Genomic DNA, 25039 nt, shown 5'->3' on the forward strand with positions numbered 1-25039 from the left:
TCCCAGGGGCCAAAAGGTGAAATCCAAGTTTCATATTATATTTCTGGTACAAGTAGTAGAGTAATTCCCTTTTGCATTCCCTTGGTGGATTCACTTGGTAACACTTGCCATTAGGGCAAAACGAGCCGCTCTAGGCTGGGCCTGGGAGACAGAGTTTCTTCTTAGGAAACCTGCTAAGTTTATGAAACACAGGGTAAGAGGATTCAGCAATGAGAACAGGTCCCCTGCTAAGACCGCAGCAGTCTGAACAGACGTGCCCAGGAGGCTGGAAGTTTTCTAAAGAAGCAAGAGTGGGTAAGGCCAAAAAAGTCCACCTGAAGGAACATGAGGATTTACAATTACATTCAAGTCTAAGAAAAAATGAATTGTTCACTTAAAAATGGTTAATTTTGTTATGCTAATTTCACTTCAATTAAAAAAAGAAAAGACACAGAAGAAAGGGGAATGCATTCTAGGGGAGTTTCTTCTTCTTCATACTCTTCTATATTATCTACTAGAGTGCAAGACCAAGAAAAGGCACATGATAAATATTTTAAGTGATAAAATACAGTGTATTAAACTCTATAAACAGCATGAACCCAACTGCGTGTAAAAGAAAGAAAGTTGTGTGTATGTTAAAAAGACATGTTAGGGTGGTTAGGAGTTTGCAGACAGGAGGAAAGGAGAGCAACTATTAAGTGGGCATGGGGTTTTCTTTGAAAGGATAAGTGTTCTAGAACTCTGCAGAGGTGACAACCACACAACTCTTGTGATCTACTAAATGATGTTGAATTGTTATTGTTAAAATGATCAATTTTATGTTATGTGAATTTCTTTTCAATTAAAAAAACAGACACAGAAGAATTTTCTTCTTTTTATTCTTCTGTAATTTCTACTACAGTGCAGTGGAAGTACATATTCTACTATGAATAATATGCCTCTGCATTCAGGAAATACTAGTAAATAGCATTAAAAAATGAATAGCCTGTGCAAATGTTTAAAATGATGTCCAGTAAGCTGTGTTGTTGCAGACCAGGGCTCTGGGCTACAGCCCGAAGCTTCTTACTTCTCTCCTCCCATTACTCCAAGGAAACCTCACAGATGCAGGTGACAAAACTCCCTGAAAACAACAGCGAAACCTCCTCTAGCTCCTATGTTCAGGATCTTGAACATGCATTTGCACAAGAAGCTTTACTTTTAAGCAAACCCAGTGCTAAGACAAATAGCAATGAAAATTCACATTTGACTACTGAAGAAAGCAGAGGGTTTCCAAAACAAACGAACATAGTTGTTTTCAGAATGTCAAAGGGTGAGAGATGCAGAACACAGGGACGTCAAGGTGATGTAGAGCAAGGAAACAGAACAAGGGTCATGCCGTTGTAAAGTCTTAGTCTTCGGAAAAGGCCCAGCTTATTCTTTGACTTAATCTATGTACTGTTCTTCCTCTTCTTCCAACCCCTTAATCAATTAAATAACTTTGTAATCAGGCTAAGAGACAGACCTCTGGAGCATATATGAACCCACATGGCTAAAGAATGCCGAGAACTGGATAACACAGTCATCTAAATAAGCCTCATCTTAAGACAAAACTTCAAAGGAATTATGAATCACCTATATACAGCTTATGCCTTATGCCCCCTACCCAAAAGGCCCTATAAAACTCCAAACCCTAAGCCCTTAAGGGCATCTCCTCTCTGAGGTTGCCTGCACTCCTATCTGAGTGTGTACTATCTTTTCAAATACCTTTTTTTTTTGGTGCATAAGCTTATTGCACTTCATCTCCAAATTCTTTTCCATGGCAAAGACAGGAATTTGCCGACCTCCACCTCTGGTGGTAAATGTCTTTGTCACTTTGCTTTCTAGTCTTATCATAATCCTTTTCTCTCTACTTGTTTTATTTCAGATCAGTAGGGAAATGGAAGCTCTCAGAACATAAACTTACTCCGTCTGGTGTTCTGCAGCTCCCCCAAATCCTGGGGTGGTAGGGACTTAGTTTCCACACTGTGCAGATCAAACAGATGCTGGATATAAGGTGACCCTGGCTTAAGGAGTTGGCAAGAGATTTGCTCTATGCAAACTTCAGTGAAGCAGGAGTTCAATGAACATCCCTTTTCTCCCTCAGCTCTTCCTTGTTCTCTACTGCCTGCACGGCTGCTGCCATTCATGTCTACACTGGCTTTAATGAATTCCTTTCTTGCTGGCACTTGTTTCAGCCTGATGGAGAATTCTTTCCGGATCAGAGTGAAGAGTCCTCCTGGGTTGAGGTTTGCCTAGTTCGCAGGGAAAGACCTCTCCAGATGCAGCTGTCTGGCAACAAAAGTCAAGACTGGTACTGCAGACAAGCCCCTGATGGCCTCTGAGCAGTGTGTGATCGCCTTGGCAGTGTCTGACCCAAAGCAGGGCCCCTGATGTACACATTCCTCAGAGAACATATTTTAAACAAATTCTCTTCCTTTTCCAACTCTGCCCAAAGAAGCCAGGCCTTCGATTTCTGTTATGTGTTGCCATCATACTTCCAGTTAGGCAGTCATACAAGCTGGTCTACCTTGGCTTCTCTCACCTCACCCAGGAACAAGCCTTCTTTGTTCCACATTCAAACATTTCACAGGTCTTTCTCCTTGGGTAATTGGTTGAAGCCAAGAACAACTGATTTTCTTGTATTTTAACCTCAGTACTTCCCAAACTAATGCACAAAGAAGTGCCTAGGGATCTTATTCAAGTACAGATTCTGATTTAGCAGGTCTGGGGTGGGCCTGAGATCCTGCATTTCTGACATGTTTCCAGATGATAATGATGCTACTGGTCCAGACCAAACTTTGGAATTAGTGTCATCAGCCACGTTACTGTCACATTTTGACATTCTTAAAAGGTAAAGTTCATGCTGCATCCCTCCTACAATGTGAGTCATAACCTTTCATTAACTCCATAGAATCTTCAGGATAGATTCCACAAGCATCTCAGCTTGGCACTCAAAGCAGGCTACAGTCTCAGCCTAACTTTCCAATTTCTCAATAAAAAGTGCTTACTCCAGTCTTCTCACTAGACCCACCACTGTGGGCCCAACAGTCCTCTACTTTTAAATGTCTGCTCACATCCTCACTCCCATCTGCTCAGCCTTTTCTCTTCTGGTGGCCTGTGCACCATGGACATCATGACGTGACCAGAAAGCCCTCCCTCTTCTGGGTACTGTGCCCTTCTTCTTTTATGGAAATACTTGTCTCCCCTCACCTGTCCAACCACAGAGCCCCTTTCCTGGCAGTTTGATGACTGGCCTCAGGGATGGTGATGTGACCTGCATCAGGCTAATCTAGGGACTTCCATGTGTATACAAGTGTCCTGTTAGAAGAAGTAATCTGTACCTCTTTGACATCTAGTGCAATTTTGTTGCAAAGAGATTCCTTAAGTTTTATAGGAAAAAATAACTTCTAGGATCACTGGGTCCAACTCCCTTCTTTTACAAATGAGGATAAAACCCATGTGATGGAAATGATTTGTCCATGTTTTGAACTCATCAAAAAATACTTTGTGGATGAATAGCTGAATGAAGGAAGAAAAAAAGGGGAAAAAAAGGGCATCTTCATTTAAAATGTCAATGAGACTAACCTGTTAAGTAAATATTTGCTCACCTTAGGGCAGGTACATTCATGCTGCACTCTGGCTGAAGCCTAGAGCTAAGGTTCTAATGATCTACATATTTGTCATTTGGCACATATTGTGTTTAAAAAAATGAATATATTTACCAACATTTAACATCAGGTGACATCATGTAAACAATCTAGTATCTCATGGAAAAAAACAGCACCACTGCCAATAACCTTACAACCTCAGACCCATGCTCTGATAGGTGGAGAATTGGCTGGAAGTAGGTGGAGGCTGCCTACTCAGATGGTATGAGTACACTCCAATTCGCTCAAGTCTACGCCAGCCTCTATTTGCCTTCACCTGGCATTTCATTAGTCATGTCATCTCTGGGGCTTCTGTTGGCACCTGAGTTTGCAAATTCTGGTCTAAAGGAACTGTAGCTTTTGGTGTCACAGAGATAAAGACCTCGTTTCAGAGTTCTGAGAGTTCCTCCAAAAATGAGACCCTGAAGTAGTAGATTCTGGGACAAATGGTCTTGCAAGAGCAGATGAGACCCCAGGGAGCAAGAGAGAAAAAAAGGCAGTCATGGGAGGCCCACAGAGACAAGTTTCACCCACTCCACAGATTAGCTGATGAATGCAGCTCTCCTAAGGGAAGAAGGTTTGATGGTTCCTAAATTTGACCCTACAATAAAACAAAGGAACTCCATTATCTTTATTTGGCAAGAAGAAAACACCTAGGTGGGATGGGGCATTTGCAGCTTTCAAAGACGCACCCACTCATTTGCTCTGATTCACTACATGGGCTTTATGGAAGCTTTTTACTGCCCTTCACTGATTTGTTTCCAATGAATTCAGAATGGTTTAAGGAAATAACAAAAGAAAACAAGATCATGCCAACATTAACTCTTGGAAACCCGAAATAACACAAATACACACACCATATCCCAGACTTAAGCCTCAAACGATTGAGCAAATGTGTTGAAGGATTTTAATCAATTAGTATATTGGGGCTTGGATGATAGAAAATTCAGATTTACCATTTATCTATGTTAGCATTCTGCAGGCATCAGCTGAGGTGAGCCTGGGCAGCAGACCAGGGAGGTAATGTAAGTTCTGCAAGGCTTCTGCAACAGAAGTGGGATATAAATGCTCATTATTGAGCTTTTCCACAGCACAGTGGTTCTCAAACTTGAGAATGCATCAGAATCGTCTGGAAGGCTAGTTAAAGCATGGGGTTACTGATTCACTAGGGCTGGGGCAGGGCCTTAAAGTCAGCATCACTAATTAAGTTCCCCGTGCTGGAGCTGCTAATCTAGGACCACACTTTAAGAATCACTGGCATGTATACAATTAAAACTGCATTTCAAGAAATTGCATTTTAATAGGGGACACTTAAAAACAAACCTGTTTGTAGGGTCATAGAAACTAATTCATTTGATTATGTTGTGTGTGTATTCTTAGTGAATTCTAATCAGAGGCTAAGCTGGTGGAACAAATAGGACTACAGATTCACTTGTAAACTGTAGTCAATCAATTTGATAAAAACTTGTTTGGGTTCAAAATTGTTGTGATTTTTGGATTTAGTCTATTTGTATGCTAACCCAACAGGGCTCAACCTTCACCAACATCACCTGGGAGTCTAGTTAAATAATATTAGGATCCACCCCCAAAATCAGATTCCCTAGGCTTGGGTGGGGACCAAGAAATTGCATTTTTAAGAAGCTCCCCAGTGAGGCCTTGGTCTGATCCCTTTGAGTGGTTTAACCTTGGGTAGAGGAACTGGTTGAGGGGACTGAGATTCTGCAGGCTGTTAGCAAAGGACCTGACTGGCTATACAGTGAACTTTCAACAAAATGAAGAATAAATCCCATCTCCAAAACCCTCTGTAGTAAGTCTTCCACTGAACATAAGTCAAATTTAGCAAAGCACTTTTGACATTCAACCCAATTTACTAGTTTTTATTGCCTGTAACAAACTACATTTCTCTCTTTTGGCATACAAAAAGAATACATCATATTTTCATAATTTAATTTCTATAGTACTTATTTACACAGTTATTTGAGGACTTGGTTAGAAAACATTATTTATGGAGTTTCACCAAATATTTATGACTTGTGTGAAGTAAAATGAGCAGTCTGGAAACTGTTTAAACTCAATCCAACTCTTTGCATTTTGAATCTCATAATAACAGCTTAGTTGTGTAATCAAAGGAAAATGTGGTATGTGGTATAAAACAGATATATTTGTGGAGACTTTAAGGGTTGCATTTCAATCTTACATACAGGGACGCTGTGATTTCAGTTTGCTGTGCGGTACCAGCTGTAACTTAATGAAAAGATGTGAACTCCATTCAATTTGCCACAGACAAAATCCTTCTAGACTAATTGTATTCTAAAAGAAAAAAAAACATGCACGAGAGAAAAGGAGTTGCTTTTCTAACTCAAGAAAGTTATTATGTTTGGTATTATTTGTGTAGTTTATAGTTAAACAGTGGGCAAAGAGATGAGGATGATTCAGGAAAAATAAAGCTTTATTACAGTTCAGGAAAAAAAGGGAAAATACCTTCTTAATGTGGCTGCTTTTATTCATATGTGTTGTAAGCTGCATGACTTATCAGACCCACCTGTTACCCAAAGGCACACCGCATTTGAAGAAGTTCCAGCAGTTTGTGAGCAATCCCTTTTAACAGAGGGCTTTTAAGGAGAGGAGATGAAAACTACATTTTCTGACCTAAACAGCAGGAAGAAATTAGGCAAGCCACAAATAATGATTTCAACTGGAAAGAGACAGGACACCAGGTTAAAACCTCCAGTCTTATCATGGCTTCTTAGTAACCGTCCCCTTACATGCTGAAAAGTGACTCTAAAAGTAACACCATGGAATCCCAGACCTTATGAGAATCAATGAATCATATTTTCTTAGTCTTTTTGTCTAAAGACATTTTCCTAGCCTTCTTTAGAACTGTAAAGCACTTGAGGTGTACAGCATTAAGGGTTGTACATACTTATCATCTGGGTTAGAATTTATTGATTCAGTCAACATAAGGACCTCAATAAAACAGGTATTTATTGAGCACTTTTCATATGTTAGGCTTGTCCAGTACAGAGTTATTTTACAGTTCTTACACATTTGGCTGGCTAACTTTAAACTGTGGAAATGGTGGAAATGCTACTAGGAAAAAAACACCAAATCTTACCTTTACATAGACATCCTCTGCCTTAAACATACACATATATACCACCTACACATAAGGATAGGTTTCAAAACACGGTTCTTAAACAAAATGGACTTAGAATGATAGCCATCAAACTATGGAAAGAAAAAATGTTATGGGATTTATTGGTTTGAGCCATCTTTCCAGCCCTGTACTTGCTCAGGGCATGAGGTGGGGTGGCTGGTACTACATGGCAGAGCAGGCCTGGGTTTTAGGCCAGACTCTGGCCTAGCCTGCCATGTACTTGAGTCCTTGGCTTTATTCTCCTCATTTAAAAAGTAATGGTTAGAAACGATTCCTGAATTCCATTTCTAGCTCTAAAATCCTGTGACCCTGGGATCATAATAGCTAACACACATTGAGGGCTTTTGATGAACAAGTACACTAAGTACTTCCCATGTAATAACCCATGCGATTCCCATGACAATCTTTAGGGCTATTTTTCCCAGTTTATGGATGAAGAAAATGAGGCACAGAGAGAGAATTTGTGTATCTAAGTCACACAGCTGATAAGTGGGAGAGCAAGGATATGAGTCCAGGCCATCTGGTCCCAAAGCCCGAGAACATGCTGAATCATACTGTTTCTTATAAAATCATGACTTGACAGAAGCCAGGAAATACAGATCTACAGAACTGTGTTTTGCAAAACTTCAGGTAGGTAGCTAAGTATCTGTATCTGAATAGCGAGTCTTTTCCTGGGTAGTCAACATGGACTTCTAGGGTTGAATATTGCTATGGTCAACAGCAACTAAAAAGACTTCTATAACAAATAAGCAGGCATGAACTACAAATAGGCACAATGTTTGTTTAGATTAGTATGATTCAAACTGGATGTTGATCTGAGCAAAATATTAGAAGAACCTGAAGGCATTGCAATATCTGTTCTCACAAAATATTAGATGAGCTGAAACAATAGCACAAAAACGCCAGAAGGACAGAAACAAACGCTCCCAAGTAGCATGGAGCAACCATCCGTTTCCTCCAAACACACACAACTGGGAGCTTCTCAAATTTCAGTGCACATAAGTTACCTACCAGGTGTTGTTGCGGCTGGGATATGAACCACACTTTGTGGGTGAGGGGACAGGGCCTTTATGGCCTGGGAGTCTGCAGATCTCAATTCTGCCACCGGGTAGCTCTAAATCCAAGGGTAAATCTTTCTAATCTCAGTTTCATCAAATGATCTTACCTGTATATTCCCTTCTAAAATTCATGATTTCTCAAGATTCTCATTCAACCCTACCCTGAGTTTCTACTTGTAGAATTAAATGGTAAAATGGAATGTCTCCCCATCCCTCAAACCCAGGTTTCTGCAATGGGAGAGTAAAGGCACAGGCCTCTTTGCACATCCTATAGAAAGAAAATAGGAACTCTGTTCAGAGATAAAACCACCCTGAAGACTAATGACTTACAGAGAAGTGATTTATATTTGAGGCTTTCTATTTTAGCCAAAATCTCTGGGACTTGCTTGCTAGGGAAATGGTATGCTAGGCATGGTTATTCAAAGATGGGCCATAACCCGCTACTTTAATAACTTAGTGGGGCAGGAGGAGCTTGGATATCTTTACTACTGAAACCTGTGCTGTCCAGTATGGTAGCCATTGGCCATAGGTAGCTATTGAGTGCTTGAAGTGTAGCTACTCTGAATTGAAAACACACCAGATTTTGAAGACTTAGAATGAACAGAAGAATGTAAAATATGTCACTAATAAATTTTATACCAATTTCTTGTTCAAATAAGAATAGTTTAGCTATACAGGGTTAAAAAACTATTTTAGTAATTAATTTCACCTGCTCCTTCTTACTTTTTAAATGTGGCTCCTAGAAAAGCTGAAATTATATCCGAGGCTTGCATTACATTTCTGTGGGGGGAGTGCTGATCTAGCCTCTGGCCACTCCAGATGGGGTTCTTAGACCAGCAGCATCTGCATCAATGGGGAGCTTGCTAGAAAGGGAGAGTTTTGTCCTCATCTCAGACCTACTGAATCAGAATATGCATGTTAACAAAATCCCAGGTTGATTCCTGTGCACATTTAAGTGTGAGAAGTGCTGGATTAGTTTTTCCTAGAATGTATCACAGAAGGCTATCTAGGTTGTAGGTGTACATGAGTGCTATGCTAAAAGGGTATTGTGCTTGCCAGATTTTCTACACCAACATTCCAGCAAGGCACTGGAAATGTTTTAATTTAAATTATTATACAATTTAAAATATATATCAAAGTTATACATAAAAATTATGCAAAGCACATATATGCAGATAGAGGGGGAAGGAGGGAGGTTTTATCACTGAGGCTACCTTAGTCACTTCTGGATTTTCAGCCACCATGTATGTGAAACTGATGTTCACCAGATCTGTACCACTGCAGACACAAACTATCCGCCCTTCCAGATCATTTTCTGATTTTCCAACAGCTTCAAGAGCAGCCAGGATTTTGGGATCCTGTGCAGATATACAAATAGGAAAAAAAGATGTTCGATCACAGAGCATGGAGAAAACATGTTCATTTAATGTAAAAATACACATAAGGGCAAATGTTTTTTATTTAAAATGAACAGGTATTGTTCTAAAACTTGTAGACGTAAAACCTGTAATACCACACATTACTTGCCCTAATTCGGGAAGAAAGGCATCATTGATTTAGAAAACAAAGATGTGAGGGTCTTTTTTTAGATTTTTGACTGTAGTGACTGGAGGACCTGGAATAGCAGCAATGGGATGGAAAGGCTCTGACCTGGGCCTGCCTGTGGCCACAAAGACCAAAGGGGTCGCCAACCAGGCAGTCACTGAGGGACTCAAATAAGTGTGATATTGCCATGACCAGTAACCACATGCCATTCAAGAATGAGATCATGTAGCCTGCACACAGAGTGTGTTCACCTCTAGAAGCTATGGTATCCTCATTTGAAATGAAGACTGTGTAAGCTTACCCCAATTAGCAAATAAAATAGTGTCCTTTTCTCCAAAAGAACTCAGGGGAAATACCAACATGGTTACACAGAAATTTTAACTAACATAAAAGAGGATGGCTTGAAAAAAAAGCAACAAAGTAAGGAACATTAATTTTGTTTTAAACACCTAAAATCCCGCTATTACAGAAAAGGGAATAAATACTGTGCTAGAATATTCTAGAAAAAATCCTGATTTAAAATTCCTAGCACCACTATGCAAACTTAGTCAAATAATCAATCACTGTGAAAAAGACTTCTTTTACACTGTTCTTTTTTCTATCAGAGGCAAACTGAGCCTCCAAGGCGAGCCAATGTCTGCATGCATAGGTGCACAGATATGGAACTACTCAAGCTGTTTAAATTTCCATGTCAACCACAGAGCAGAAGTGACTCACTGCTAAAGTGATAAAGGGGGGATATGGGAGTAGGGGGTTTGTCAGATTAATTTCTGAGTTAGGGGAACTGGGGTTTTTTTTGATGCTGTTATCATACCTAAGTCTTCCTCTCAAAGCTAATAAACATTCCCAATATAACTAAACATGGTATAATCAAAATCACCCAACAATTACAGATGAGAGGATTTCTACACTGTGTCTGTTGTTAATTCCCAGCTGATAATTTGGGGACACTAATAAGTTAAGCAGAATCCTGGAGACTATTTCCAACCTAAGTAAATCTGTGTTTGGAAGAACAGCAAACACCAATCCCAGGTACCTTTGGTGTGGCTCCCAACCGAACACTGTTGATGAGGGAGCATTCTAGCACTTGTCCTTCCTGAAAAGAGACAACATAATCCAGCAGTGAGCCTAAATTCTGCCAGACCTAAGGAACAGACAAGGTACTTAGCAAATGTTTGTGATGATGGAGGCTGTGCTGATTAGTGTAAGGTAGAGAGGGAGTGAGAAACAAGTGACAATAATAATAATTTCCAATAATCAGAAATAGTCAAGAGTCCAGACATCCCATTCCAAATGTACATATATATATATATATGAATGCAATACTGAATGATTATTTATAAAATGTTTATAAAGTGCTATTACTTTTATACATACAGTATTGTTAATAATGTCTATCATTAAATATATTTGCATACATGAAATACTAAGTGGAAATAATGTGTTTATATAACTCCAGTTCTACTTTTCTTAAATTCAGCTCAAAGGCTCATTAAAGGTGTACATTGTGCTATGTATCCAATTAAGTCCTGCAGTATATGGGATATAACAAGATGAACATGCTTTTAATGCACCTTTGAGATTTCAGTTTGAATATGTCTTCTCTTAGGAAACCTTCCTAATTCCCAAGATTAAATCAGACCTGCCTGTTTTAATCTCTTGCAACAATCTGACCTTCTCTTTCAGAACATTCCATGATTTGAACCTGTTTGGGGTCTTTTTTGTGGGGGGGGATGCCTGGCTTTCCTCTAGATTGGACTCTATATGGGCCAGGAAAATGCCCTTAATTACCATTGTATCCCCAGTGAACATAGAAGCATGTTTTTAAAAATCTTTAGCGAATGGGTCCATTCCCTCAGGAAGCACTTTGCTTACTTCTTCAGAAATAAAATGGTTTAAGCCAGACAGCAGGAAAGAGCAACTTGCTGTTCCTTTTCCATACCTTGCCTTCACTTCGCCAGGTCAGGAAGAAGCCAAATTCATCCACTTTGAAGAGGCAATTGGGCTCAAACACAAAGGATTCCTGTTAAAAAGAAATGTGCTAATCTGTATTTTGAATCTAATAAAAATGCAAATATTTTTTAGCCTCTAAACATGGGAAAATGACAAATCACTCTTTTGCATCCTGAATCTTATAAACACATTCCTTATTATATTCATTTTGAAAACTCTTTGTGTTCAATTTTAAATTGAAAAAGTGATCAATTTTATGCAGCATATTCCTCTAGAGTAGCTTTACGAACAAAGTGCACTGATGTCTTGAAGTTCATGGAGAAGAAAGTTTCTAAGACCCTGGATGAAGAGCTCTTGGAAGGAAGAAGTACTCACAGATTGCAGCCAACTGGTCTTCCACACATGACAGATCATTGCCTATATCTGACATAATGTCAAAAATCAGGAGTTTTTTCAAGTTACTCATTTTATTGTTGTTGCTTACACAATTCAGAACTCAGGTGTTTACTCAGAACATAGCTGAGATCTTTGCTTTTACATCCAGCCTCATTGGGTGTCCTGTAAACCGGGACTTGAGCCAGATTTTGAGCTACCCAAAATCTAGTCCTTGAACCAGTAGCATGAGCGTTACCTGGGAGCTTGACCGAATTGCAGACTCTCGGGCTCCAGCCTGGAAAGACTGAACCAGCGTTTCTGGAGAACACAGAAATCTGTGTTCCAGCAAGCCCTTCAGATGATTCTGATGCCCAGTAAAGTTTGAGACCCACTGCTGTGAACTTTGATCCCAGAAACTCTCCTGAAATCTACAGAATTAGGATTTGAATCAAGAAGGAATGTCAGCCAAATGCAGGGGTCCTAGAGTAGCTATGTTGTGCTTGCCAAAAGATGCCTGGTCTTCAGCAAAAAAGTACCATTGCATTTAAGAACACCAGGATTTGGAAGAAGGGTTTTCAGAAAATGAACACACATGCCCTCTGCCCTCTGACTGCATTACACCAAGACGTGGCATCATGTCAACAAATCCACATGTTCGCATGATCTGAAGAACTTGTCCTCCTAGATAATTACAATGCCAGCAGTCGGGAACCTGTCTGGCAAACATGGATCAGAGGAAAGACTTAAAACAAATAAAGAGTAATTATAGGATTAAGATTTTAATGGTAGTTCGGATCTCAGGTTCACCTATCAAAACATAATCTTTCTAATAAGCAGAGACATTTCCCAAGGTTAATCCAATGTCAAGCTACTGGGTCTACCACACAGTGTCGGAATTCAGAGTCCTAGGAGCCCTGAAAAAAGCCAGCCTTCAGATTTATTTGTAGTTTTTCTGACAGATAAAGAGTTATTGCACATATTTCAACTCCATACCAGGCATGTGTAGGCACTGCACACATAGCAATGAATAAGACAAAGGAAGGGGCATGGTGTGACCTTTGTATTTGGAATCCAAGCCCTGTTCTGCCATTTATTTATACCTTTCCCTAGAAAGACCCTTTCTGAGTCTCAGAATCCTTACCTAACAAGTGGAAGTATTTACACCTAGCTTTAAAGCTTACTGTGGGAATTAAATGAGATGGTACAAGTACTCAGCACATAGTTAAAATTTAGCAAGTGGTTGCTACTAACAATCATGAATGGTTTGAAGATGTGTTTGTGGCAGCAAATTACTAACAACATGACCTGCCAATATGTGATGTTTTGGGGACTCACAAAAATGGCACATTCATATGGTTCATGGTTCATCTCTAGAAAAGGCTAGACCCAGAAGTTGACACTTTAGATGGGTCTTAGAGAACAAGCAGAAGTTACCCAGGTGAAGCAGCATGAGGGGCAGAGGGAGCAGCATTTGTAAAGATGACACAGACTTAACCTGGCACCAGGGACTTCCGAGGAGATGGTGTGGTTACAGCATCTCAAAGGAGAGGCAGGGGATAAGAATGCACACATAAATAAGGCTAGATCAGAAGGGTGTCATATGGCATGCAAAAAGGTATTAAACTTGACCCAAAGGCCGGAAGGAGACTTATATCATTACTGACTGAGAAATGAGAATTATCAACTAATTATGAGAATTAACACATTTCAGAATACTGTTTAAAAAATATCCTAATGGTAATGTATTCTGGTGCACCATGTTCCAAAGAGGTATATAAAGAGCAGTATTTAAACGGCATTATAAAATGGTATTTACATAGCAGACCCACGATGAATAAACTACCACTTTTATTATTAATAATGTGCACCCTTTCCAGTTCCAAATAAAGATTTGAGATGACCCAAAAATTATACATGCCAAGTAAGAATGGTTCTCTGACTTATTTTGGGGTGGAACTTTCAGTTTCTTGACCTCCTTAACTGCAATTTTTTTCTTTCTTCCTTCTCAGTCACTATGTACCCCTAGAGCTTATCATCCCCACCTTGTATTCTGGCTCTTAACATCCCACTCTTGGGCCATTTCATCTGACCCTTTTAGCCTGTTGTTCTACAGTCCTCATTGTTCTATATTAATTTGACTTCTTTGCAACTTCTTAGTCATTAACCTTGCCAATCTCTATCCATCAAATGTCTCCCACTTGATTTCCATCCTTGTCTAGTTATTTCCATGGTCCAATACTATAATCACTCTCTCACAGACACCCTCGATTCCCATGCCTCGCTTTGTTTTCTAGGCCAAAACACTAAGTCCATCCTATCCATATTAACAAGTCTGTTTCCATAGCATATTTCAGATATATTCATTTTACTCCATCACCACCACTATCACTACCACTGGTGGATCCCATGGATTTATCTTCTACCTTCTATCACTTCTTCCCACAGCAGCCAAATTGACTCTTTAAACTTTTGATCAGTTCATTAAAACCATTCAAAGGATTCCTATTAAATTTGGGATAAAATGCCAACTCCTTACTATGGCTTAAAAGATCGTTTAGAACTTACCTCATGCCACTGTCTATTCCTTGTTTTCCTTTTTATTCACTACAACTGTCAAAGGTCTTTTCCTTGAACTTCTCAAACTCTCTCTAGCCTCAGGGCCTTTGCACGTGCAGTTTCTGCTGCCAGAAGTGTCTTCTACTGCACTTAGCATTGCTAGCTCCTCTTCATCCTACTCACCCTGACTTAATTATCCCCTCTTTAGAGGAGCTTTCCCTGACATGCTCAATAGGTTTCTCATTTTATTCTCTATTACAGTATTCAATCATAGTCTGCAATTATTTTTCTTTGTTTACTGATCTAATGACTGGCTCCCACACCACAGTATAACCTCCATTAAGGGCAGAGTCCTTGAAACATTCTTGTTCATGTTTGTGTTCCAAGTACCAAGCACATCAAAAGCACCCTGAAACTAAATTCATGCACCAAAAAAAAAGAAGAAAAAAATGATATATTTTTTCAAATGAAATATTTCTCTTAGGCCAATATATAAAACAGATAAATAGGAAGTTATTCAAATTGAGGGGATTGCACCAGGCCCAGAACTCATCAGGGTTAGTCCTTGGAGGGCTGCCATGGACAGACATACAAATACAAGGCACCACTTCGAGGCTGTCTGCTTGGAGGAAGGGGCACCCTTCTCTAATTCATACAAGATCATCTTAGAGGTTGGGTGTGGCTGTGAGGCACTGTCTAAGGACTCCTGTTGGACCAGGAGCACTGTTTGAATGCCACTACAAAGAAATCATTTTCAAAACAGGATAAAAAAATCTGGGAAGGGAAGAAAAAGAAAAGGTAGTATAAGATAGCTTTCAGAAGTGCTTGTCACAAGGTCCTACACAGTTAGAATAGGATACCAATTTGGCTCTGGGCTTCCTGGCAACAAAAGCAAAAAGGGAACAAATATTATTTACCAGGTACCAATACAGTTCATAGATAAAAAACCTATCAGTTGTTAGGAGAGGCAGTTGCCAGAATACAAATTGTCCAGTGGGACCTTCAGGATGCCCTGACCAATGCTAAAGACAGGTGGGTTGCCAACAAAACCCACAAAAATCTTGTCAACTGTGTTATTCTTGGATCAAGTGTGTCAAACTACCCATGAAAATTAGATAAGAAATCTGAGGGGTATGTGGCAATCAGTTGAAAGGAACAGAAACACAAGCTATTTAGTTTTCTCTCCACCTCTCACTAATAAACCTGGCTCCCTGGTGAGGAAAAGCAGCAGATCTCTATTCTTTTCTTTTTGCTAACAGCAGTTGTAAATTTCACAGGGATACCGACTGACCAAAACTTGGGCTGTGACCCCATGACCAGACTGAGGCAATCACAATCTCAAGTCCCCGTGTCAGGAAAACTTTCCTCTAGACTTGGGCATGACTGGGGAGAGATGTCAGAGAAGCTGGGCTCTTTCTCCTTTGCAAATCTGTTTGCTTTGCAGTTCAGAAATGGTAATGGATCCTATGATAAGGGAATAAACGATAATGGAACTTCTTCCCGGGAGCTCAGAATTTCTTTTCTCATACAACACAGTTAAAATTAATCATAGTCACACTTTAGAGCTCAAATCTAGTTTTTCTGATCCAGCCCAACCCAACTTTTTCTCAGGTCACTGGGAGAGATGGGACAGGAGCTCCTTTTGTGAAAGTATGGATGAGAAACTACGGGCTGGGGGCATTTTCCTTGAGAGAGGCAAGCAGTATCACTTTTGCTGGAATCACTAGAGCTAGAAGCTATTTCTGTCTCAAGGACCCCTGCTCTGAGCGGCCTGTGCCACTATGGGCTTCCAGAAAGACATTCATGCCATTTCATCAAGGATACAGTATACTTATAAAAGCTGTGTGTCTCAACACTATCTTCAGTGTATTTTTTCCCCCAACACATGCTACTTCAACATTTTTCAGTATCACACCCATCTTCCGAAGATGCAAGTTAACATTCAAAATAACTCTGATTAAAAATATTTTTCCTTTATTTCAATTTTAAAAGTTATTCGGTTAAACAAAATGAAATCCCATTTCTACTTCTAAGGAATGGCAGACATCTCAGCAGGCCAAAGCACTGACTGAAGAGGAGGAAAGTATGTGGGTGGAGCTTCTAGATAATGGGTAGCTGATCGTACTTTAATTGTGACTTGTGATTATTTCGTACCCTTTCTCTGCTGCCCACTCACCTACCCTCACTACCCCAGTGAACTGCGAATGGCTACAACTTTCTACTGTGGGGTCTGTGTCATCAAAGGGAATATTCAAATCTCACTGCCACCTGGGGATAGCGATTTTGGGCAAATTAATAAACATGTCAACTCCTTTTTATTTAAATGTTAGCTGTTCAGGGCTCTTCTGTGCTTGTGATTGGTTAAGTAGATGAAGACATCGAGAGAAGTGCAGTGAACGAGGGCATTCACATCCCACCATGAGTCTCCTGCTTTCTGAGAAAGACGACCCTCAAGGGAGGTGGCACTGAGGGCCAGACCTCATAGTGTGTACTTCCTGGGTTCCAATGCCAGCCTCCTCAGAAGGCATCTGATGGAGAATCTCAGTGGTACTGCCTGACCTTGCCAAGCTTCACTCTTCCCAGCTGTAAACTTAGAAAGCTGGTACCAACCTCACAGGGTTCTCAAAACTAGAAAAGCTGAAGTACCAGGGCAAGGTAAATGCTGAGTAAATGGTAGTGCTTATGGGCAAACAGGTACTGTTAAACTTAGGCTATTGTACAAGATGTTTCACAAATACTGTCTCATTTAAATATCATGACAACTCTGCAAGGTTTGAAACTAGATCAACACTTGTCCAACAGATTTTTCCACAATGTTGGAAATGTGCCAGATGGACACAGCCCAACACAGTAGCCACAAGAGCCACATGGGGCTTATAAAGCACCTGAAATGGAGCTAGTGCAACAGAGGCACTAAATTTTTTATTTTAATTAATTTTCATTTTCTTTTAAAGGGCCCCATGGAGTTAGTGCTTGTCATATTGGATGATGTACTTTTAGAGGGAAGGGAAAAAATGTTTGGAAGAGGGTGAGTTCTTTAAAGCCACAGTTGATAAGTAACAGACCTGAGATTCAAACTAGTTTCTCTGACTCCAAACCTTGACCAAGCCAAGTCCCCACCACCTATGACCAACACATTTTGGACTGTCACTCAATGAACACTGTGTTGGCAGCTTCCACCTTTGGGTAAATATGGGGCTTAGCTTCCTTGTTTCCTGGTTTGGTGAAAACTATGAGGAAGGGAAATAAACTTTGTTAAGGTTGGAGAGAGGCAAGCGAAGTCTGAGTCAGGGAAAGGCCATTAGGGGTCTTATCAAGTCTCAGTAACAGTAAAAACCACTACCCAAAAGCTCACACCTTCTTTCAGATCCCAGAAGCTCTGAAGCCTAGGTGATGGCTTATGGCCTATTTATTTCAGCTCTTTATTCCAGGAAAATAAGGCTAAGCTCTGTAGCTAAAAGATCCCTTTTGATTCCATACAAACACTTCCTCTCTCAGATAGAATCACACACTTTTATTTTTTCAAGTTAAAACTCATGCCCTTAGTGATGACAGTCTGCCATCAGAATGATTTACAGAGCATACAACAGATGGGCATGAGTACTTAAATTGTTTTTATGCTCATACGAATGATTTCCCCTTGGAAGGATCCAGGATATTCATTCCATTTGTTAATCTCCCTTCTAATTTACAGAACCCATGAGATGAGTGAGGCCGAGCTTCTTGGCTCACATGCCATAGAGGAGCAGGATGGCTCTGGCCATGGCTGCTTCATCACAGACCCTTGTGTATGCTATTTACTACCTTGTGAGGAAGTCTGTCAGACAACATGAGAGCATCTGCAACTTTTGCATTCCTTTCCTTGGCCCTTGATTCTGTGGACAGAAGTCCCTACTAGTTAAGTTGTTTGTATTTAACATAGACCTTTCCTCCTGCAGCTAATGTTCAACCAGAACCCATGAGGGATATATAGTTCCAGTCTCCTGATGAGCAGCTCAAAATGTCTATGGCACCTAGCCATGGGGAGAGTACTGCTTCTGTACCACTGCGCCAACTGTTACTAGCAAACATGCACAGATTACTATGCGCCAGGCAATGCTCTAAGAACTCTGTACACATTAACTTATTAACCTCCTAATATTCCTATGAAGGAGGTACTAGTATCCCACTTTACAGAGGATGCCATTGAGGATGGAATTGTTTTGCCCAGTATTATATAGCTGGTGGGGCTGAGCTGAGATTGCTAGAAACACACATTTGAGTCACACCTGCGTTGAGCTCCGTGCGTGAGAGAGGGCTCTCGTTACGGAATGGGCCCAGGTAACTGCTCACAGTCACACCAGAAGGGGGCTTTCCTGTGCTCCTTGTTGCTGAATGCCAGTGCCCGTCACTAGGGTTAGAAGGCTTCAGAAACAGTTTAGTTGTAATGACCACATTTCTTGAGGATTCCTTTCCCAGTCCCACCAACTGCACAGACAGTGTTTGTTGATGAGTTGTCACACAGGGGTATTTTTTAGTACCTCATACATCATGTCAGAATTTTTACTTGGGTATTAGTGTCAAGAAAAGCTGTTTCTCCAGATCTGTTGGTTTCCTTGCAATCTAACAGACACTGCAAATCCTAAGACTGCTTGTCTTTCCTGCAGCGCTTTGGCCACCAGGTCACAAGCAGCCAATCTGCAGCTCACTTTGAACTTGATGGAATATTTCTGCTGCTAATAGAGTGGCTGCCTGCTAATTCTGTCTCTAATTTAATGTCCTTTCCCTTTTTCTTTTTCCTCTTTTACCAAAATCTCTGTTCCATTCATTTTATCTAGTGGTACATATTTCTGCATTACAGTTTATTTTGGGATGTGGAAGAAACATGTGTACATAGTACAAAAAACATCACATGAACACCAGAAACTACTGGGTATTTTATACTGGTTTTAGTATCAGACAGACCTGACCCAAGTGTGGCTGGACATTTACAGGCTTATTTGAGCTCCTGTTTCTTCATCTCCAAAAGCAGGGACACAAACAATAATACCCATCACACAGGTGACCTCTGCACATTACAGTGCTTGATATAGAATCTGAACCCAGTAAATCATTATTATCATTAATGTAACACAGTAAGAGGAATCATTACTAACATTGCCAGTACTGATTATGATTAGTCATCCGGAAACAAATGGGGTGAAAACCACCACTGATACCTTAAGGATGAGGAAACGGATCCTGAGGTTAGCAAATCTCCCAAGAGGACACAGATGGCAGACGGCAGAACTATGTCTATAGTGTGGGAGAGCATTTCTGTTATGTGGGTCTCTACAACTAGCAATGGTACCACTGTGAGCTTATTTCCACTGATCCAGAATGCAAATCCCAAGATCTACGCGTGAGGGAAACCCAGGACTTGTAAATTACTATTGAGCTAGACTCCCTGCAAGTGTGGTTTCTGCACAGGGAGGTCACGTTGTGTCCTTCTCTAACTGAGCCAGCCTCAGAGCTGGGGGCGGGGGGGAAAATAAATGTAATAATTTGTATTAAAATGTAATTTTTGTAATAAATATTTACAACTATGAAAAACATATATGTCACCTCCTTCCCCATTTTCCAAAGATTGTTTCCTTAAGTGAATTTTTGTCAGGCTCCTCTAAATCTTCCTGACGAGGCCCCAAAGGATGTCTGTGTCTGTCTGTGCATCGTTCAGTTTTAGCAAGAATCCTGCTAAATTGGTTTAGCCAGAATCCCCCACCCTCAATATCTGATGGTTGTTTCTTAACCCCCACCATCTCCTTGGGACATCCGGTCACCCTGGCCTGCCTTCAACAAGAATCTTGCTTGGTTTGTCTTTCCACAGTCTTCCTCTACCCCCATGTACCCTCTTAGTAATTTTCCATCCACTGACTCCCTCTTGCTCCTTGGCTAGAAGTCATCTTTTCCTAGTTGTATTCAGAGTTGAGCTCAACAGCTCTTCTTAACTGCAAACCCCACTGTATCACTCTCCTGAACATCCTGTCTTACCATTCTTTAACGGATACCACAAACAGCTTTTCTTTAACATCTACTCCTTCCAAAGAATCTCCAAGAAGAACAGGAGACGTGCCTTACAGATGGGCTTGAAACAGGACCACAAGCTGGCAAATTCTACTTCTTAGTAAAGCACTTCTAATTAAGATATAATTAGTTCCAGAATCACAAATTGCACTGAGCAGGTGATTAAAAATAGAGTGACACCAAAGACATATATCTAAAGAGGCAGATCAAGGAAAGAATGTTTGAAATTACTGCTATGTGGAGATGACAAACCACATTGAATAGAGTCATTGCAAAAGCAAGCAATCTCAAACGACTTCCATGAACTTCCCTCTGAATGTATGAATTTCTTACTTAAAAAATTCAGCATCAAAAATGCTTTTCTTTACACTAGCTGATGATAGGCCTCTCCTTTCCCACTTCGGTGGTCTTCTAAAATAGCTTACATTTGGGCCTAAAAGATACACAGTCCCCATGGCCTTTTATGGCCAACCCTGGTTCTATCACTTTACTGCAGCTAAAAGCAGTGCAGAAATCCCTGTAACGTGCACAAAGGCCACTGCTACCACCTAGAGAATTCTGCAGTGAGTGCAGTGTTGACTGCGGAGAATTGCAGTCCCAGTGGCTTAACATGAGGTGGCTGGGATGGGGGTGCTGCTACAGCACCTGAGTCATGTAGGAACAGACACCAAGTTAGACTTGGAAGTGTGTAAGATTTATTAGGGGAAAAGTCTGGGTTAGAGAAAGGGTAGAGGAAGCGGGAGTGGGCAGGAAGAGGCTTCAAACCATGAAGCAGGACTAACACCCATGAAAGGAGAGGAGGGAGGAAGGGGGATTGGGTAGGAAGGATCTCAGACTGCAGTACAGCTCTGAGGAAGACTCTGCCGTGCAGATGAGAGCCTCAGAGCACGGACTGCCCACCAGAGGAGCTTCACCTGGGCAGGTAAGGTCTGGCTCCAGTACCTCTGCCATGGCACTCACTGGCTGGGAACCTTGGCATGAATGTTGCAGCCATGCTGATGGTTCTGCAGCTGGAGGGTGTCCACCAATGCAGCTAGCACAGGTTCTTCTTGGAAGGACATGTAAGTGGCACACCTCCATGCTGCCATAGTTGGCATCTCTGGCTAACCCATCCTCCAGGTTCTGAAAATGTACCCACAGATCCAGTTCCTTAATACCCTTAAAATTCTTTAAAAATTAGGAGCTATTTAAATAACAATAAATTTGAGTCCTAGATACATAACTAAGGAATTGCTGAATCATCATAGGTGCTTATTAAATATCTGTTGAGTGATGAATGAATTCCCTGCTGGATATACAGCAGTAACTAAAAAACAAACTATCTGCTGTCATGGCTTCTCTTTTAGAGACGATTTTGAGAGTGAACAGAAAAACCAAATAATGTATCAGGAATTCATAAAGGTGAAGATAAAAAAATATAAGAAAAAGAAAGAAGGATGTGTGTGTGTTGGTGTGTGCACACACATTTTTAGTGTAACATAATCAGGAAGACTTCTTGGATGAGTAGAACCAGGATGAAGTGAGGAAGTGAACCGGGTGGACTGATGACACACGGGAAAGAGCAGTCCAGAGCGGGAGCTGCAGGCCCGAGACTTAAGTGCGCCTGGTGTTTTCAGGGAACATCAGTGGGACAGTGAGGGGATGGGTCTGTAGGGGACTTGTGGGCCATAGGAAGGACTTTGGAAATTATTTGAAAAGAGGTAGGAAGCCATTGAAGGCTTAAACCAGAAGAGGGATATACTCTAACTTGTATTCCACAGAGATACATCTTACTTGGTCCTTGTAACATCCCTGTAAGGTAGGTATTATCACCCCCATTTTTCAGACAAGGAAGCTAGTGCTTAGGGGGTTTAAGTGGGCTCTAGAGTAGCCAAGTCAAAACTGAAGCTCTTTCTGTTTAACTCCACATCCATGCTCTTAACCATCTATGTGCATTTCAAACTCTTCAAGAAAGAGCTCTCTGGTGAAGATTTTACCCTAGATGCTACTTAAAGTACAAACCCTTTCTTTATTTGCAAACAATATCCTGGCAACTTGACTTTGGAGAGCATCCAAAACATTGGCTCCTTTCTGATTTTCACCAAATTTAGGAGGATCACCTGCTCTTTTAGGTACTTGGAAGAAGGAAATCCACAGCAGAAGAGCCATGGAGGAATCAGCAAAATTGTCCTCAGGATAACTCCCTTAGTACACAGAGCATGTCAGCCTAGATACCTGGGAAACTATACTGGCTCAGCCCACACACTTCACTAAATGTTTTTGACAAGACACCGTTTCAGAGTAATTGCATATTATTTACAGATTTAAAAGCAAGTAGTTTAAAAAACATGTGTTTCTTATTAATTTATCAGAATGAATATTAAGTAATAAAAGACAGGCTTCCCTGCTGAGGATAGTTTATGTCTATTTCCATTGGTTGAAAGAAAATATTATGTTCCTTTCATATAGTTTATTTTATCTAGTGCTTTTTTTCCCCCCAAAAATATTAGAGACTACAAAAGTCTTCTTTAATACTCTTCTATCCTAAGGTAGAGGTAGCAGTGTTCTTAGGGAAGCGTAGGAGGCACTCATTTGCTCTTGGGGTAAATATATGGAAAAAAAATTCTTTCCATCCTCATCTCCATATATGTGTGTGTATATATATATATATATATATATATATATATACATATATATATATATATATATATATATATACACACGTATGTTTACATCACACATTTTTTTTTAATGTGTCTTTGCATAGGGGAGGAAAAAGTCTTCCTTGACCCTCTTAGGGTCCTTGGCTGGGTCTGAAATTAAATTGACAAATGCAGATTAGCAGGAGAAAAGTATACACATTTATTTAATACAAGTTTAGATATGTTAAAAAGAAAGCCACAGACCCAAAATAGAGTCACTTATGTTAAGGCCGCAAGTCATCAAACCAAGACTAGTAAATGCTGCTTCACCCTCCCAACACCTCAGGAATGTGGCCTTTAACCAGCCAACAGTCAGTTTCCAGATCAGCACTCAGAGGTAATCCTCTTACAGACCCTTTTCTTTTCCCTTTAGGAGAGGAGTCTTGCCTAAAACAATGCATTCTTTGCTAATAATTGCCTTTTTGCTGTTCTCTCTCTGCCTTTAAAAAGCTTTCCTTTCCCACAGCTCAAGAGAGCTCCTTTCTATTTGCTAGATGGGATGCTGCCCAATTCACCGTCAGATGAATTTGTCTTTTAACACCTAACACGGGCATCTTCAAAAGCAAATGAAGACTGGAAGAAACAGTTAAACCTTAGTATTTTTGTGCTGGGTTTGATGAAAAGCAGATAGTCACATAGAAATACAGTAAGTCAAGGAGTATGAGGAAAGTGTAGTTAAACTGGGGGAGACTTAACAAGATCTGTTTGGAATCTTCATGGAATCCCTTTGTCTTTGGAGATAAGGATGCTTCTTCTCTTTAGGTACAGGAAAGTCACCTTTCACGTGTCAGTTATATTACCTGTTCGGGGTAGGAGAGTTCAGAGTGAACTTCCTCCTTTTTCCATTTTCTCAAACTCTACCAGCTTAAAATATTCAAAGTACTAAGATGCCATGTTTTGGAGTAGCATATCCTGAACTCCATCATTTGCAAATGGCAGCCATTCCAAGATTCTAGGTCATAATACAGGTAACTGTGATTCGTGTATGTTCTCTTTATGAATACATCAGGCAATTGGCTCCATCGCTTACTATATGTTGGATAGCAGGCAATTCCTTAACTGATATACACTTCTCTTTCTTCATCTGTATAATGTAGAAAATGATCTCATTTAATCCTCACAATCACCTGAGGTCCCTGGCACAGTGAAGAGCTCAATAAAATTGAATGCATTCAACTCCTCTGGTAAAGAAAAGTCTCTTTTATTGAACAGTTTTTTCCCCTTTAACTACATTGACCATTTGGGGAAGTTAGCTTAAAGAACTCTGTGTGGACTTAATTTTTTTTCTTTCTAAGGAAGTCTAAAACTCCTTATCTTGCTCTATGCCTAGTGCTTCTTAAACCTGAGCTGCATCATCAGAATCACCCTGGAGGGCTCTTAAAACAGAACTTGCTGGAACCCACCCCTAGAGTTTCTAATTCAGTAGATCTGGGCTGGGGGCTGATAGTCTGCATTTCTAACAAGTTTTCCATGTACCTCTAAAACTGCTGGTCAGGGATCACACTTTGAGAAACACCACAGGCTAGCTAGTATGGAATCTTTCTGCTCATCCTGTGACCAGCTGTGTCACCTCAGGTGAGGTGTTTAACCATTGTAAGCCTTGATTTTACAATCTGTAAAATGAGGATGGGGCTATAAAAAGACCTACCTAACAAGATGGGATCTCATGAGGCTTAAATGAAAGGTGTGTACAGCAATTCTAAGGTAACACCATTTATGGTACACATAGTGAATGCTCTGGTAGCAAATATTTCTACTGTAAGCACTAAAAAGCATCCTACCTAAAAGCAATAAAACCAGTAACAACAACAAAAACATTTCATAATTTTTAGGAACAGGAAATTCACTCACATGAAATCGAGTTTAAAGAAATGCAATCTTATTACTCAAGAAGGAACTTGAAAATGATTCACTTTCAAATACTGTGTATGTTTCATTGGACTGTTCATCTGTTCACACCTGAATGAACTCTATTAACTCAAGGCATTGCATTGCCAGAGTGCAATCCCAAAAAGAATGCACAAAGAG

The 25039-nt window shown here is 40.4% G+C and overlaps 1 protein-coding gene across 9 annotated transcripts in view; it reads right to left on the reverse strand.

The window, feature by feature from the left end:
* PLCB4 (phospholipase C beta 4) overlaps positions 1-25039 on the reverse strand; it is a 402883-nt gene that overhangs the window by 130510 nt on the left and 247334 nt on the right. For all 9 annotated transcript variants that reach the window (XM_057502744.1, XM_057502741.1, XM_036880089.2 and 6 more), the window contains 3 exons: positions 11347-11427; positions 10441-10500; positions 9074-9217 (listed from right to left, as the gene is read on the reverse strand). In XM_057502744.1, the coding sequence (XP_057358727.1) occupies positions 9074-9217; positions 10441-10500; positions 11347-11427 (285 nt within the window). The remainder of the gene's footprint in view (positions 1-9073; positions 9218-10440; positions 10501-11346; positions 11428-25039) is intronic.

Source organism: Manis pentadactyla, chromosome 5 (genome assembly GCF_030020395.1).
Source record: "Manis pentadactyla isolate mManPen7 chromosome 5, mManPen7.hap1, whole genome shotgun sequence".
Lineage (NCBI taxonomy): Eukaryota > Metazoa > Chordata > Mammalia > Pholidota > Manidae > Manis > Manis pentadactyla.